Here is a 15,000-nt window from a genome sequence, read left to right as displayed (position 1 = left end):
TTATATTTTTGTCATCTGACGCTTCAACCTGCTGGTGCCGTTCTTTCAATTCAGACGCTGCATTTATTAACCAACCAACAGGCTTCTCCACACACACCTGGCTCGAGGGATTGTGGATAGTCCTGAGGTGGCTGTCCTTCTCCTCTGTCGCTGCCCCTTTCCAGCCCCTTGGAGAGGTGTGACGGAGCGGGGCTGAGCGCCGGGGAGCGCGGAGCGGCTGCAGCCGGGCTCGGCGCAGGGGTCAGAGGATTTGGCGGGAGCGGACGCGTGGAAGGGGAGTGGTAGCAGGGCGACTGGCGGCTGCTGGGACACATTCCTGGCGACGGCGTGGATGTCTTAGGCGGAGGAGGGGTGTGAGAGAAAGGTTTGGCTGCGTGGGAGGAGGCGGTGGATGAAGAAGAGGAAGAAGAGGTTCTGGAGGCTGAAGATTCTTCTATGGTGATAGCATGCTCCTCATGTTTTCTCTTTAACAGAGGAAATAAAGAGAAAAAGATCAGAATTCAATTTTTTTTTTTTAATGAATACATAATATTAATGATTTTTTTTTTTAAATCTTGATGGACAGATCAATCAAAACAAATACCTAAAAAACCTGACAGAAAAGCCATTGTCCACACTGTTTGATTGCCAAATGATCTGTCAATATGAGAGTGCAAAAGCACCACACCAACACTTTTTTATCAGTGACAAAAAGAGGAAGTGACGGGCTGAAATAAATATTGCTGAGTGGAACTTTGCACGTTTTTCTTTTCATGCTGATAGATCTTTAAACAAATGATTAGTGGCGCTGTGTTCTACGCCTGACAACTCCCAGTAGGAACATGAGCGCTTTGCAGAAGTTCACAATATTTCCACACTTCCTAATTCTCATCGGCCCAAACTTGCACAATAATATGTCAAAACATTTCACAATTCTTAGAGTTATAGCTCTTTCCAAGACACTAGTGACAGTCTTACTTGTCCTAATGACTGGCGCTGCATGTGCTCCATGGCTCGCTGCTGCTGCTGCTGGTGCTGATGCTGCAGGGCGTACAGCTCCTGCTGCCGTAGGAACGAGGAGCGGGAGTAGACTGGGTGATGCTGCAGGTGAGGAGGGGGGCCTCTGCCTCCGTACACAGGGGGCCACAGACCTGACTGCTCAAGAACATCTTAGAGGAGGAATCAGAGACAGAAATACAGAAGGTGAATGAGAGATTGTTGAAGTTTTAGTTTGATTTTATACGTAGAAAAAAATGGGGTAAAAGGAAGTATTGGTGTTGACAAACCAACACCAGTGAACCATTTGAAAGAATAAGTAAATTAAGGTCAGTGCAGAAATATTTTGATAGCTACAACATCCCAGGAAAATCATAAATACATAATTCGTCACTGGACTCTTTTGACCGAATCAGTGAATCCTGATTGGATATCTGGCTGTTTTATACCATACAATCACTTGTTTTAATGTTTTCTCATTCTAGTTTTGTGAAGGGAAACACATTTTGGTTTGGACCCCACCCTTAGCACATATGAATTCATTCACACACACACACACACACACACACACACACACACACACACACACACACACACACACACACACACACACACACACACACACACACAGACACAGACACACACAGACACACACACACACACACACCCCGCTCCTTGGCTGCCTTGTCGCTGGGAACCTTTGTTCTGTGAGATTAGCCTGAGTGGGCTAATGTTTCCCAGGGGAAGGGTTCAGTGGATGCACTTCCCCTCTCTGCAGGAACTCTCACGGAGCGAGGCAAGGGAGGCGGGAGATAATTAAATTTCACAGCCTGTTTGCAAAGCAGCGTTGACACACACACCACACACACACACACACACACACACACACACACACACACACACACATACACACAAACACAAACACACAAACACACACAAAATACAAACACACACAAAATACAAACACATTCTTTTCACTCTCTAGCAATGGCTGAGATGTACAATACTACCCTGAACATATATTGTTTAAAACATGAACACAGTTTTGGAAAACTACACACACACACACACACACACACACACACACACACACACACACACACACACACACACACACACACACACACACACACACACAGACACACAGAGTCCAGTCCAAACACATCAGTACTCCACCGCAAGAGAGATGAAACGCCAGTTAAAATGCTTTGCATAACGCTAGGCACATGCAGAGGGGGGCGATGGAATAGCTGCTCCCATTAACGAAGCTATAAAACATGGTCCCACTGACAGAGGGACTTAGTTGAGCATTATATTATGATTAGCCAATGATACTAAAACTCTGGGAGAGAAATGGTAGCAGCTTTGATGGAACAAATGGAGAGAAGGAGGGAGGCGGGGGAGCGGGGGGGGAGAGAGAGACAGTACGTATGGGGAGACAGCGATGACTATGGACTCTGCTGATTGTGCGTGCGCTGCGGTTGTTGTGAAAGGATGCTTCACGTACCGAGGTGATGATGAGGCCCGGGTTCTGTAGGGAGAACCACAAGAGGGGAGTTAGGGTCTTGGGTAAGCGACCCCAAGACGGGCTGCAGAGGGCTGGGGAGACCCGGTGGGAAGCCAGGGCTCATTCCCACATGACTCAGACCTGGAATAAAGGTGCACAAAAAACATAATCAAATGAGAGCAACACTGAAATACTTATAGACAGTGGTGAGTTTAGTACTCATTATAAATAAATAGATTAGAAATCAATTAAAAAACAAGAAAAAAGCTTTAATCAACAAGAAATCAATAATAAAACACATTAATTGCATATTAAATGCTCACTGGACAGTTAGAATCATCAGGTGCACTCTACTCACTGTATGAATGCCCCATCCAGAGGGAGGGACTTCCTGTCCTCTGCATCCAGTGGTGATGAGCTGGGTGAGCATGTGCAGCAGAGTCCGCCCCTAACTGGCTCGTTCCTCCAGGCACCAAGAGGTGAGAGGTCAGGTCACCGTGGCAACTACTAGAAGGGTGGATCCTGGCGAACTCCACGCAATCCTTGTTTTCCCTATCATGACATTAGGCGGGGATGAACTTTGTCATTATCTTTGATTATCCCTCTTGTTGTTGTCATCATCATCATCATCATCACCATCATTATGATCATTATCTTCATCCTTGTCATCTTCATTACCACCACTACCATTATAATCATCAAGAAAAGGAAATGTGACGGCAACAGGAACAGCCATCATCTTGTGCCCGGTCTATGAGTTCTCATTATATGTTTTCTTCCCTTAATATGACTACATAATAAGAGCCTGATACTTCACAGATATCCATATTAGTCCGTGTAACATTAATGCACCACATCTCATCTTCGGCAGAAAGAGGGAGAGGGGAAGCGAGAAAGTGAGAGGGTACAGAAATACCACATCAAAGGGTGAGAAGAGTAAATGGAATGAGGGTATGAGAGAAAAGACAAGCAGAGCTGCAGACTGCGAGAGAGTAGCCAAGAGAATAAAAGAACTGCAGCTTATCAGATGAAACCAAAAATGAATAGATGCTCCTGTGTGTGTGTGTGTGTGTGTGTGTGTGTGTGTGTGTGTGTGTGTGTGTACGTTCACATGTGTTGGTGTTTGTGACTTTACCTGATGATCATTTCTCTGTCTCTATCCAGGTGATGAAGACTGATCTGGTCCTCTGTTATCCTCTTCCTCTCCTCTGCCTCCCGACCAAGAGGATACATGGGGCGTGACACTCCTGGACCGCAAACACAACAGGAGAAACGTGCTGTCATTCAACCAGTACTTGTACTACTTGTACACACAATATCATACTGTGATGTTTGTTGCATGCCAGAAATGGTACCTTTCTTTCATATCTAAGCACCCTCGGTGAACTTCATCTATTTCTGTGACAAAAGATGATGGTCTACAATTCCCAGAAGGCCTTTGACAACCACTTCCCATGCAGAAATCACCCTCTTTACAATGGATTTCTCCTTCAACATGAAAAAGGAGGATTCTAGACAGAAGGTGTTTGCAAACAGATTCTTGCTAAAGGCCCAACAAAGTTGTCTTGGTTTGGCCAGTAATAAAAATCTCTAGTGAATGTCAAAAGGACCAAGATATACTGTACAATGCCAATAGCTCTTCTTAAGTGTTTAATTGTGATTTTTTTTTTTTTTTCCTCAATGCAGCCTACAGTACAGAAATAGCATTGATTTTCAGTGCAAGGTGCATAAATGATGTCTGACCTTTCATGCTGGGCAGCACCCTGCCCTGTCTGCTGTGTCCAGGGGTGCTATCTGGTGAACGATGAGGGGGCCTGGCCACCGCAACCGCAATACCCACTGGAGGCTGCCGTACCTCCCCCTCTCCTGCTTCCCCTGCCTCTTTGCCCCCTCTGTCACTTCTCTCTCCCTCATTAGTGGAACCTCGGCGAGGAGGCAGCGACTGTTTGGGGGCGTCTTGCTGGGAGTTGTTGCTTTTAGCTCCTCCTCTGTCCCCTTTCTCTGATCTCTCGCCGCCCTGCTTGAGGCAGCCCAGACCTCCGAAGGGGCCTCGCTGTGGCAGCAGCAGGGGCTGCTGGGAGCTGTAGTTCATTAGGTTCTTCATGGCACTGCTCTCACCGTCGGTGGTGTGCGATGAGGAGCGGGATAGAGGCAGGGGGAGCTGAGAATGGGACTGGTTGTGGTCATTGTTTGGAGCTCTGTTGCTGAGCCCTCTAACTTCACCTTTACCTACTGATGCATGATGGATGCCTTGTCTCTGGTCCTCTTGGTGGGCCCCTCGAGGCCCCCAGGAAAGTGCTGTATGACCCCCGTCCCTTCCCCTCTCTTCTGCACTTGCTCCTTGGCTGCTGTGCTGCTGGTGGCGTATCCTTGCAACCTTTTGTCCCTCCCTCTGAGCTGCTGCCCCTGATACCACCCTCCCATCCGGACCTGAATGGGAACTGTCCCTGAAGGGGGAAGTCCTGGTGTCGGGACCATTCTTGGACGTGCCCTGTCCAGCGCCAGGGTGTGCCTCGTGGGAATCTAGTGGGAGTGAGGGCCGGTAAACATCGTCCACAACCTCGACATCTCTGAAGGATGAAGACGTTTCCAGGCTGCAGGACCGCAGTTCAGACTGAGAGCTCACATTGGAGCTGGGTTTGTGAAAGTGAAGCGTCTGCTGGGTCCAGTCGGGAGGTTTGTCGGCCTTGCCATATCCCAGCTGCTGCTGGTGGGGCTGGGATTTGTCCTTCTTCTGGCAACTACTAAGTCGGCTGAGGTGATGAGAGGGGCTTTCATACGATCCTTCTCCACTCTTATCATCCACCTTTCTGCCACCTCCACCTGCCCCGCGACAGTCGGGGGCTGCCAGGTCCCCCAGGGGCCCAACTGAGGGCACATAAGTTGGGCCAATGACCTTTGCCTCCCTGCCAGAACCTCCAGGAGTGGACGCTGGATCTTTGGAGGGTGTGAGTGTAAGAGGGGAGGGGGGGCAGTAAAACTCAGGATGCGGATGGTGATGCGCGTGGTGTAGCCACCCTCTGGCGACTGTGGAGCCCATGTGCAAGGCATGAGGAGGAGGTGGTGGAGGGGGAGGTGGAGGCATGGAGTAGGAAACAGAGTGCGGGGTCGGAGGTGCCAGGATTGCTGTCGCTGCAGAAGCCCCTCGTCTCATACATTCAGACGAAGAGTTTGAGGATTCACTGATCCTCATCTCCCCATTTATGTGTCCATCTTTGGAGCACCGCCTGTTGCCACCAGATGGAGGTCTGCCCACCCCACCACCACTGCAGCTGCTTAGTGCTCCCCCCTTCCCTCCGGAGCCAGCATCCGCCCCCGAGCCACTAGATAGTTTACAGGCACTCATATGTTTCATTCCCTGACTGCCCGAGTCCCCATCTCTGGACTCCTTGTGTCGCTCCAGAGAGTGTCTGTGGTCTTCCTCTCTGCCCTGGAGTGTGAGGTGAGGAAGGAGGGCATGGTGAGGGTGTGGGTAGGCTTGGTGGTGGTGGCCAGATGGAGTGGTAGCGGGGTTCGCCTGGTGAGGATGGTGATGATGAAGCTGTTGTTTGTCTTTGCTCTCCTGGTGCCGCTCCTTGCTGCTCGATCGCTCCTTCTCCTTTGACACAGATGAAACCCCTTTCTCACCAAAGTCCTTGGTGCTCTTCCCGCCCCCTCCCCCATTGTCCGCCTCCCGGCTGCAAGAGCCAAGTGGGTGGCCTGGGGCAGTCCTGGACAGTGGAGGCAGGCTGTGATTGGTGGAGAGCAGAGGGGGCTGGGGAGGAAGGCCTCTCAGGTAGAAGTGATCTAGAAGGACAGGAGAAGGCTTATAATGGATGTGTGCAGTCTAAAGGGAGATTTAAATGATAGCTGCCAAAGTGCTTGTAAAAGTTTCATAGAAATAACGACATGGAAATGTATTTCTACAATGAATATTTTCAAGAAAAACAAATGAGAAATGTTGATTCTTCGAATCACTAGACAGAGACCAGCTGTTCTTATTCCTGTGGTGATGCTGATTAAGCAGTTTAGGGAACCACTGCACATAAAAAGCTATTTTTGCACTCTGTTACGTTCACACACACACACACACACACACACACACACACACACACACACACACACACACACACACACACACACTACCTTTTTGAGTTTCATAGAAGCGGTGCTGTCCATAGAGACTGTTGCTATGGTGATCCAGGGGACTCATGGGGAGAAAAGGAGAAGCGAGACTTCCTGAATAGCTGGGGTACCCTGTCAGTGGGAGGGAGAACGAGAAAGAATTGATGTTTCTTCGCAGCGTTGACATTCAGCAGCCCTCTAAACAAACAGTTTATCTCTACAATCTATCATGAAATGGGACCATTTTGGAAAAAAAAAAAAAAAGCAGGAAAAAAAAATATGGCCGGTTAGTGCTACTTTCACCATAAATGCACTTTTGCACAAACATGCCAGATGAGTTGACATTATTTACAGTGGACAAAGTGGTGACAAAAACCACAGCCGACAGCTACTGCCAAGTGTTTGCAGCATTTAGCTGGATGGAATTTGCTCCTCTACAAAACACATTTTTCCCAAACCCAAGACAAATAGTATGAAGCATCGAAACCCCCCCTCCCCCCCTTAAAACTCTCACACACACACACACACACACACACACACACACACACACACACACACACACACACACACACACACACACAGTCCTCCCAGGAGGTCACTGGGAGGTAAATGGTCGTTTCACTCTGTTCCTCGTCTTCAAGGACGTTGAACTGCACCGTGGGATAGAGGAGGTCTTGGCGGTTGTGTAAATGGGGGTGGATGGGTGCAGGGATGGCTGAGCGTCGGTGTGGGTGTGTATATGTGCGGGGTTGTTGTGGTGGTTTGGAGGGGTTGTTAAAAAAAACAGAAAAATCACCACAAGCTCATACACAAACACACACCACACCACACAGGAGGCACACATCTCCACATTATGGAGCAAAAAGGTTTGTATTGTGTGTGTGTGTGTGTGTGTGTGTGTGTGTGTGTGTGTGTGTGTGTGTGTGTGTGTGTGTGTGTGTGTGTGTGTGTGTGTGTGTGTTGTGTGTGCGAGTGTGTGTTTGTGTGTGCGAGTGTGTGTTCTCCAGCAGCTGGTTTCATGCCCCACAGAGTGTCCTTGCCGGCCCGTTAATTGGCAGCCGTTAAAAGTTTAACGGTGGTGGCCAAAGTAAACAGCACTCCATAAAAACTCATCCTACGCATTCCACAGTCACACTGCAAAACCACCAACACCCCCTCACTGCCTCCAGTATGTGTGTGTGTGTGTGTGGGGGGGGGGGGGGGGGTTGTGGGGTTGTGGTGGTTGGTGGGGGTGTTCATGCTGCAATGTAAATGCATTAATGTCTGCACTCCACTGTGTGTGTGCATGTATGTGTGTGTGTGATTACTCTGACTGGTTAACAACCAGTGAATCTAAATGGCGACAATTAGCCAAAAGGCTCTATCAGCCATCTAAGGCCAATCCCCAGGGTAATGATGAGTAATAAAATTCAGGAGGGAGGGAGGGGAGGAACAAGAAGAGGGGAACAAAGACAGCGGAGGGACATGGTGACAAAAAATGAAGAGAGAAATAAAACAAGGGAGGAAAGGAAGGAAGGAAATGATAGAGGTTAGTGATCGAATGAATGGTGAGACAGTGAAAGAAAAAAAAGAAGAAAAGAACAGGGCTGTCAATATGAAAAGCCCCCAATCTGGTGCTGCTGTGAGGCGTATGGAGAGAGAGGAGAGGGGGATGTGTGTGTGTGTGTGTGTGTGTGTGTGTGTGTTGGGGATGGTGTGTGTGTGTGTGTGTGAGGGGGAATGGAAGATGAAGGAGGAAGTGAAAGGGAAGTGGAGAGCTTTGAGATGGTGGAGATGAGAGGACAGGGGAGAGGGAGGTAAGGAGATGAGTGAGAGCACATGAGAGAGGAGACACAAAAAACAAGGACAGGTGTGGGAGAGGGAGAGTATAAGAGAGAGTGTGTGTGTGTGTGTGTGTGTGTGTGTGTGTGTGTGTGTGTGTGTGTGTATCCGTGCATGTGTGTGTGTGAGGGAGGGAGGGAGGGAGAAAGGGAGGCAGTTTTATGTGTGTGTGTGTGTGTGTGTGTGTGTGTGTGTGTGTGTGTGTGAGGTAATATGTGCATTTCTTCGTGAATGTCTCATCTGTGACCGTGTGTGAGTGGATGTGTGTGTGTCTCAGCCAGGTTTCTTCTCTCTGTGCTGGCTACGCTCCACTCTCTGGACCGTGGCCAGCTGGCCGACCGCCTACCGGAGCTCCCTGGCTTGAATTCTTAAAAACAATCATTTGTAGTGTGTGTGCGCATGCTCGTGCATGAGAGTGAACGTGCGCACGCACGTGTATGTGCGCGTGTTCAAACATCAAAGCTGAGCCACACAGACGTAAAATCTGTCTGATAGGCACACACATTCTCCCTCCGCATACACCACACACACACACATTCTCCCTCCGCACACACACACACACACACACACACACACACACACACACACACACACACACACACACACACACACACACACACACACACACACACACATTCTCCCTCCGCACACACACACACACACATTCTCCCTCCACACACACACACACACACACACACACACACACACACACACACACACACACACACACACATTCTCGCTCTCTCTCCACTGCTGCTGCTCTCTCCTGTGTTCAGGTTGCAGTCCTGCCTCTGACACTCTCTATGAATCTGAGTTCAGACAGTCACTCCAGGCGACATTACTGCTCATTTAAAGGGCTTAACTGTTGCCGTTAATCGCTCTATGAGCTGCAAATGAGGCAGTCGAACAAACTCTTTAAAAGTTGCATCGGGAGAGATTTCTATGTAAAATTCTTATGAGTTTGTCTAGTGTTTAACTCATGAACTCGGGGCTCTGGAAGAGTCTCCTGTCTGTGAGTGAGAGGCAGTGTGCTTGGCTCATTTTCCCAAATTAAATTTTGGTGCTTGTGCACTCACCAGCAGTATGTGATCAATTAAAACTTAGAAGAGGGAAATAAACAGAGGTTTTACCAGACATATTATGCTGTTTTTTGCTCTTCTGGTTGAAAGTTATTTGAGTTTGTAATGGAAGGTCATTAATGTGACAAATGTGTGATTTTTCTAATGTTTGGTCCAACTGGCATCACTGGCACGTGGACATTTTGACTCGTCATGGCAGGAACAGCACAGGTGTAACAAATAACACCAACTATAGCACAGTTCCTTTTAAAGGTCCTATATTTTACAATATTTTGGTGTATTTATTGGAGTCTTGTTTTCCATAAAATATTTTTCTGGTTTTAAGCACCAACAATGATCTAAGTATAGTTTTGCATCTCCTCTTTTAAGGTTCTCTCTGGAGCTCTACCAAGAACAGGCTGTTTTATGTCTGTATCTTTAAGGTTCCATTGATTTCATGACCCACCAGTGTGATTGGCTGACTCTTCTCTGAGTAATGCACCTCCAGGTCAACCCCAGGATTTATTTGGTCTTTTTTTTAGCTTACTAGCTCCGCTCAGTATTTTCCTCCACATTAAAGGCTGGACAGTGGGCCATGTTGAGGGCTGACAAATGATATGAGTGTGACATCACAAAGTGAATGTGGGCTGTGTGTATTTCTCTGTGAGCTGAGCGTTTTGACACTTTCACAGTACTTATATAGCACTAACACCTGCTTTATAATGAAAATAGACAATAAAATCAGAATTTATAAAACATAGGGCCTTTAAATGTCCCAGAAAGTCATTCATATGAGGCAGCATGCACATCAGGATGCTGGAAAGTGAGTAGAATGCAGTTATTGAGTTATTGAGTAAACCTGCTCTTTCCTGCTGTCACTGTGATGTGGTAAAATGCAGTAAAAAATACTATTACAATAGTCACATAGCTTGTTAAAAGAGAACTACGTTGTACGACATCAAAGAAAACAAACTCTGCTGCGAATGTGGCTGTTTATCTAATTCCTCAACGTCCCAGACTCTTGCAACATGGCATCACTGGGTGTTTTTGTTTACTCACTAACAGTTTGTGAAAAACTGGTGAAACGTGAAACTCTGATTCTGACCGTTTTCAGTCAGTTGAGAAATGCAGCCTGTGGCGGAAACTGTCTTTCTGTTGGAGCCTTTTTAGAAGTTATCTCTTTAGACCCATCTCACTGTCAAAAGAAAAATCCTCACGCACGCACACGCACATGCACACACACACACACACACACACACACACACACACACACACACACACACACACACACACACACACACACACACACACACAGAAACGCATGCACACATATACCTGAAAGGCACAGATAACTATGTCAAGCTCACTCTCTCACCACAAACGGTTAACAGTCGAAAGAGGACATGATGCATGTGGATGCGCACATTTTTGTGTGTGTGCGTGTGTGTCTGATCAGGAAGGGGGCCGTTGGAGGTCGGTTTGCCCAGAAGGGGCCCTGAGGGTGGGGCTGCGGTCAGAAGGGGGAGGGGGCTGTGAGGGGGGAGAGGATGGTGGAAATGGGGGTGAGTTTCAGAACATATGTGTGTGTATTGGGGGAGGCTACCTCTAAAAGAGACGGTGACTGAGACATAATTGGGTGACAGAAGGGGAGTAAATGTGGGATGTAGGAGCCTGACATGTATTATTTAATTATTACCAATAATTATGATGTTATTTCTTAACTGCATCAAGGTGTGAGCGTGTATCTGGTACTTTTTTTTAAAGTGTTGGGGCAAAAAGGAAGAGGAAGGTTTCGGTCGTGCATACGTTTCTTGTCATGGTGTGCCAGCTCTGAACTAGAAAACAGCCACTACGACAAAACCACATGCTTGCTGACAAACAGAGCCTGAGAGAGTTGTACGTCTGTGTGTGTTTCTATAAGTAGCATCATCTGAGGCGTCACTGCTGCACGTGTTTGGCCTCAACTCAGCGTTGGTTAAACCACTTAATGGCTCCATCTCAATCTAATCCCAAACCAAGACCCTGGATTAACCAGAGACCTGAGAGCTCTGGGCTGCTTCCTGCGTGTGCGTGCCTGCGTGTGCGTGTGTGTGTGTGTGTGTGTGTGTGTTTCTTACCTTCGTGTGAGTGGGGGAACCAGATAGGGGAAGCGCTTGAATGGGGTCCAGCCCTGTAGGAGGGGGAGGAGGGGGAGGCAGCAGGTCCAGAGGGGTGAGGAGGGTGCGAGGCCGGGGACCCCAGACTGCTGGCCAGGAAGGAGCCCATGAAGGAAGCACCTGAGGAACACAGAGGGAGAGTGTGGAGGTTTATGTGCAGTCAAACCTCCTCAGGAGTTAAATAAGGAAATGTGTAAATGACACGTTTAATGCTTCTTACATTTCTAGTTTCTATTTCAAAATACTTCAATAAATCTTTTGACAACACCGGCTATTCCAGTTTTGCTCAGGTTTATGTGTCACTTGTTGCAAACACATTCAGTAAAACTGTAAAAAATGAGTATTTTTGGGACCTGCCCCAATGAAATGAATCCTCTCGCACTATGTTCACACTGCAGATGGAAATGTTCCATGTCGGAGTGCTTTTTTCGCTTCACGTGTGACACGCAGTTCAGATTTATTCCTCTTAAACTTAATCGTGACAAAGCTTCAAGGAGACAGTGTTTTTTCTTAATCTGATCTGAATGGGCATAACCTGGAGTCTGATGTGTGTCTGACGTGTAACGTGAGTGACAGACAAAACGTAAAACAAAAGCTTACCAACTTGAAGTGGTTACTCACTACTTTGATTTATAAATTCTGTTTCGGTGGAGATTTAGAGGAGAGAGAAAATGACTTTAACATTAAAAAAATGTCAAGGCCTAAACATTTAATTGTTAAGCTCTCTTTGCGGATTTTAATTCGCCATTAGCCTTTGAGTGAAAAATATAGCCCCCTTCCATTTTCATTGCAACAAAAGATAAAATGATTGACGCTGTAATAACTGTTGAGAATTGTAATCCACTGTATTGACATGTTAAAAGCCTTCGCACTCATGGATATATTCCTCTAACTGGCCTGAAGTTGTGTTGGTGCCTGGCTGTCTTCAGTCTCAATTCTTCGGCCTCTGTGCTCTAGTTGCTTCTCAATCTGGAAGTAGATCTATACAAGGATAGCTGTTAATGTCTCTGAAAACAACGGAAAGTATTACGACAACCAATAGTTTGCAGAACCATCTGACTTCCTGTTGGCTCTCTGTACACACGTATGGGATTAAATTAAATAATCATATAGCTGTTATTGACATTACAAATGTTATTGGACCAAATAGATCCAAATTCTTGGGGTTTTTGACGCTCAGAATTTTTTTTAATTTTAATACTTATTCATTAACAGATGCTCATTGTACAATGATAGGGGGAAAACACTTTGTGGGCCAGTGTGCATGAAAAGGGGAACACGGAAGGCTTTACATTGCATCTACACTGGAGGTGTAAAATGCGCGGTATCACAGTAAAGCATGGGAACCTTGCATTTACGTCAACATACAATCACCGTTAAGGGAATTAAATGGTCGGATAATAGTCTGGATGAATTTTATATTTGTATAGAACTGTTAAAACATGGTTTGTTAAACGTCTGTATTGTAAAAATGAGACGGCGTGATTGTTTTACCACAACTCTGCGCAGAACAGACGCAAACTCAGGCTTTCTGGTTGAATGTTACTGACTGAAAGTTAGTGACCTGTAAACTCAACAGCACACTTCCCAACAAGATGCTACATTCAAGTTTTCTACATGATCAGCAGGAGCAGCACAAAGACCCAACAAGAGACAGTCAGGTGTTCAGTAAAAACCTGAAACTGCCCAGAAAAGCTACTAAAAACAAATAAAATACTGACAAAAATCACACTCAAGACTTTATATGTACTAAAACCTGCAGTTGGTTTAGGCGTACACCCTGAAAAGATTTGATCATTCATAAAACCTCATACTGGGATGCAGCTTGAAGAGTTCCACCTCTTCGATGGGAATATCAGTCTCACCCTGTGAGAGTTTCAGCGAACTGAGCGAGCAGGCTGAGTTCAGTTTGGCTCAGTTTGAATGTATCTTCACTCATCAGCATGCTTTCATTTAGTGGAACAAACTGAACAGTTGTAGGGGAAGGAGGAAACAAATCCACAGGGAATCAGGTAATTAGTCACTGGATGGAGAGAAGGAGAGAGAGAGAGAGAGAGAAAGAGGTGGTGGGTTGGGTCGTTACCCATAAACGCTGCGTTGCATCTGAGGCAATTACCACAACCACAACAGTCCGCGTTTGGGTCTCACACACACACACACACACACACACACACACACACACACACACACGAACACACACATACACACACGTGTACATGTACAGTACCCTCACCTCGACGACATCCCAACGCCCTAACAACCACAACCACAAGTGCCTTCAGCTGTCTGCCAATCTCTCTCTTGCACACACACACACACACACACATGCACACGCACACACATGCACATGCGCACGCGCGCACACGCGCACACACGCACACGCAAGAAGGAGAGCATGGGATAAATCAAGAGCGAGATGGAGCAGCGGCGTGTATTAGGAGACAAATCAGTGTGTGCGTGCGTGTGTGTGTGTGTGTGTGTGTGTGTGTGTGTGTGTCTATTTATACAGCTGGATCCTAAGCATGGAAACACACACTGATAAAGACACACACACACACAGCAGACAGTTAAAAGTAGAAATCCCTCCATCTTCTGCTCTTGATATTTTCACTCCACGCAGTCATAATAAATTTGGAGGAAGAGAAAAAAGACCCTCCTAGACATTTATTTTCTCTCTTTCATTCTCTCTCTCAGACAGGATATTTTTAGTGAGTTTTTTTTCTTTCTTTCTTTCTTTCTTTCTTTCTTTTTTTTTTCTTCTCCAAATCCTCTTTTGTACAACTGGAGATCAGCGGCCTTTCAGCCAGTCATAATAAAACACAGCTCGTACAGGGCTGGTTTCACAAGGCCCCCCTGGCAATGCAGACTCTCAGACAAACATATACAGACACACACACACACACACACACACCTGTTAGACAGAGACACACACACACACACACACACACACACACACACACACACACACACACTGCTCCCTATACCTAATCTACTACAGTACAGCAGGAAAGATAGTTTTCAGATGAAGCACATCAAAGAGAAGCTCAATCGTAAAAGTCAATGTGTATTAAAGAAGACTTTTAACTCACTTGTTACACTGATTTCAAACAGTGGTGCTGCTGATTGGTAAGTTAAATACTTTGCATTCCTTGTTGACTTTCTTCCCACAGCTGTTCTTTAATCTCTCCCCCTATCAATTCTCCACCCTGCCCCCATCTCCCCATCTTTTTTCCATTTACTCATCTCCTTCCTTTTCTCCTCTTTTTCTCCCATTCCCTTTTTTTTTTTTTTTTCCTGTCACCTGACTCCCTACCCTCTCTGTCTGTTTTCTGTTGGTGAGTTGAAGAGAAAATCATATTTGCCCACTCCCTCTGGCCTG

The 15,000-nt window shown here is 46.6% G+C and overlaps 1 protein-coding gene across 3 annotated transcripts in view; it reads right to left on the bottom strand.

The window, feature by feature from the left end:
• Positions 1-15,000, bottom strand: part of bahcc1b (BAH domain and coiled-coil containing 1b) — a 66,203-nt gene that overhangs the window by 22,739 nt on the left and 28,464 nt on the right. For all 3 annotated transcript variants that reach the window (XM_069155921.1, XM_069155920.1, XM_069155922.1), the window contains exons 3-10: positions 11,583-11,741; positions 6,608-6,718; positions 4,226-6,268; positions 3,618-3,729; positions 2,841-3,034; positions 2,483-2,623; positions 958-1,148; positions 98-464 (exon numbers count right to left, since the gene is read on the bottom strand). In XM_069155921.1, the coding sequence (XP_069012022.1) occupies positions 98-464; positions 958-1,148; positions 2,483-2,623; positions 2,841-3,034; positions 3,618-3,729; positions 4,226-6,268; positions 6,608-6,718; positions 11,583-11,741 (3,318 nt within the window). The remainder of the gene's footprint in view (positions 1-97; positions 465-957; positions 1,149-2,482; positions 2,624-2,840; positions 3,035-3,617; positions 3,730-4,225; positions 6,269-6,607; positions 6,719-11,582; positions 11,742-15,000) is intronic.

The sequence above is a fragment of the Embiotoca jacksoni genome, unplaced genomic scaffold (genome assembly GCF_022577435.1).
Source record: "Embiotoca jacksoni isolate LCO1_2020_lvr unplaced genomic scaffold, fEmbJac1.0.p SCAF_20, whole genome shotgun sequence".
Classification (NCBI taxonomy): domain Eukaryota; kingdom Metazoa; phylum Chordata; class Actinopteri; family Embiotocidae; genus Embiotoca; species Embiotoca jacksoni.
The sequence above is the reverse complement of the archived record's forward strand: the minus strand, read 5'-3'. Positions and strand labels throughout refer to the sequence as shown.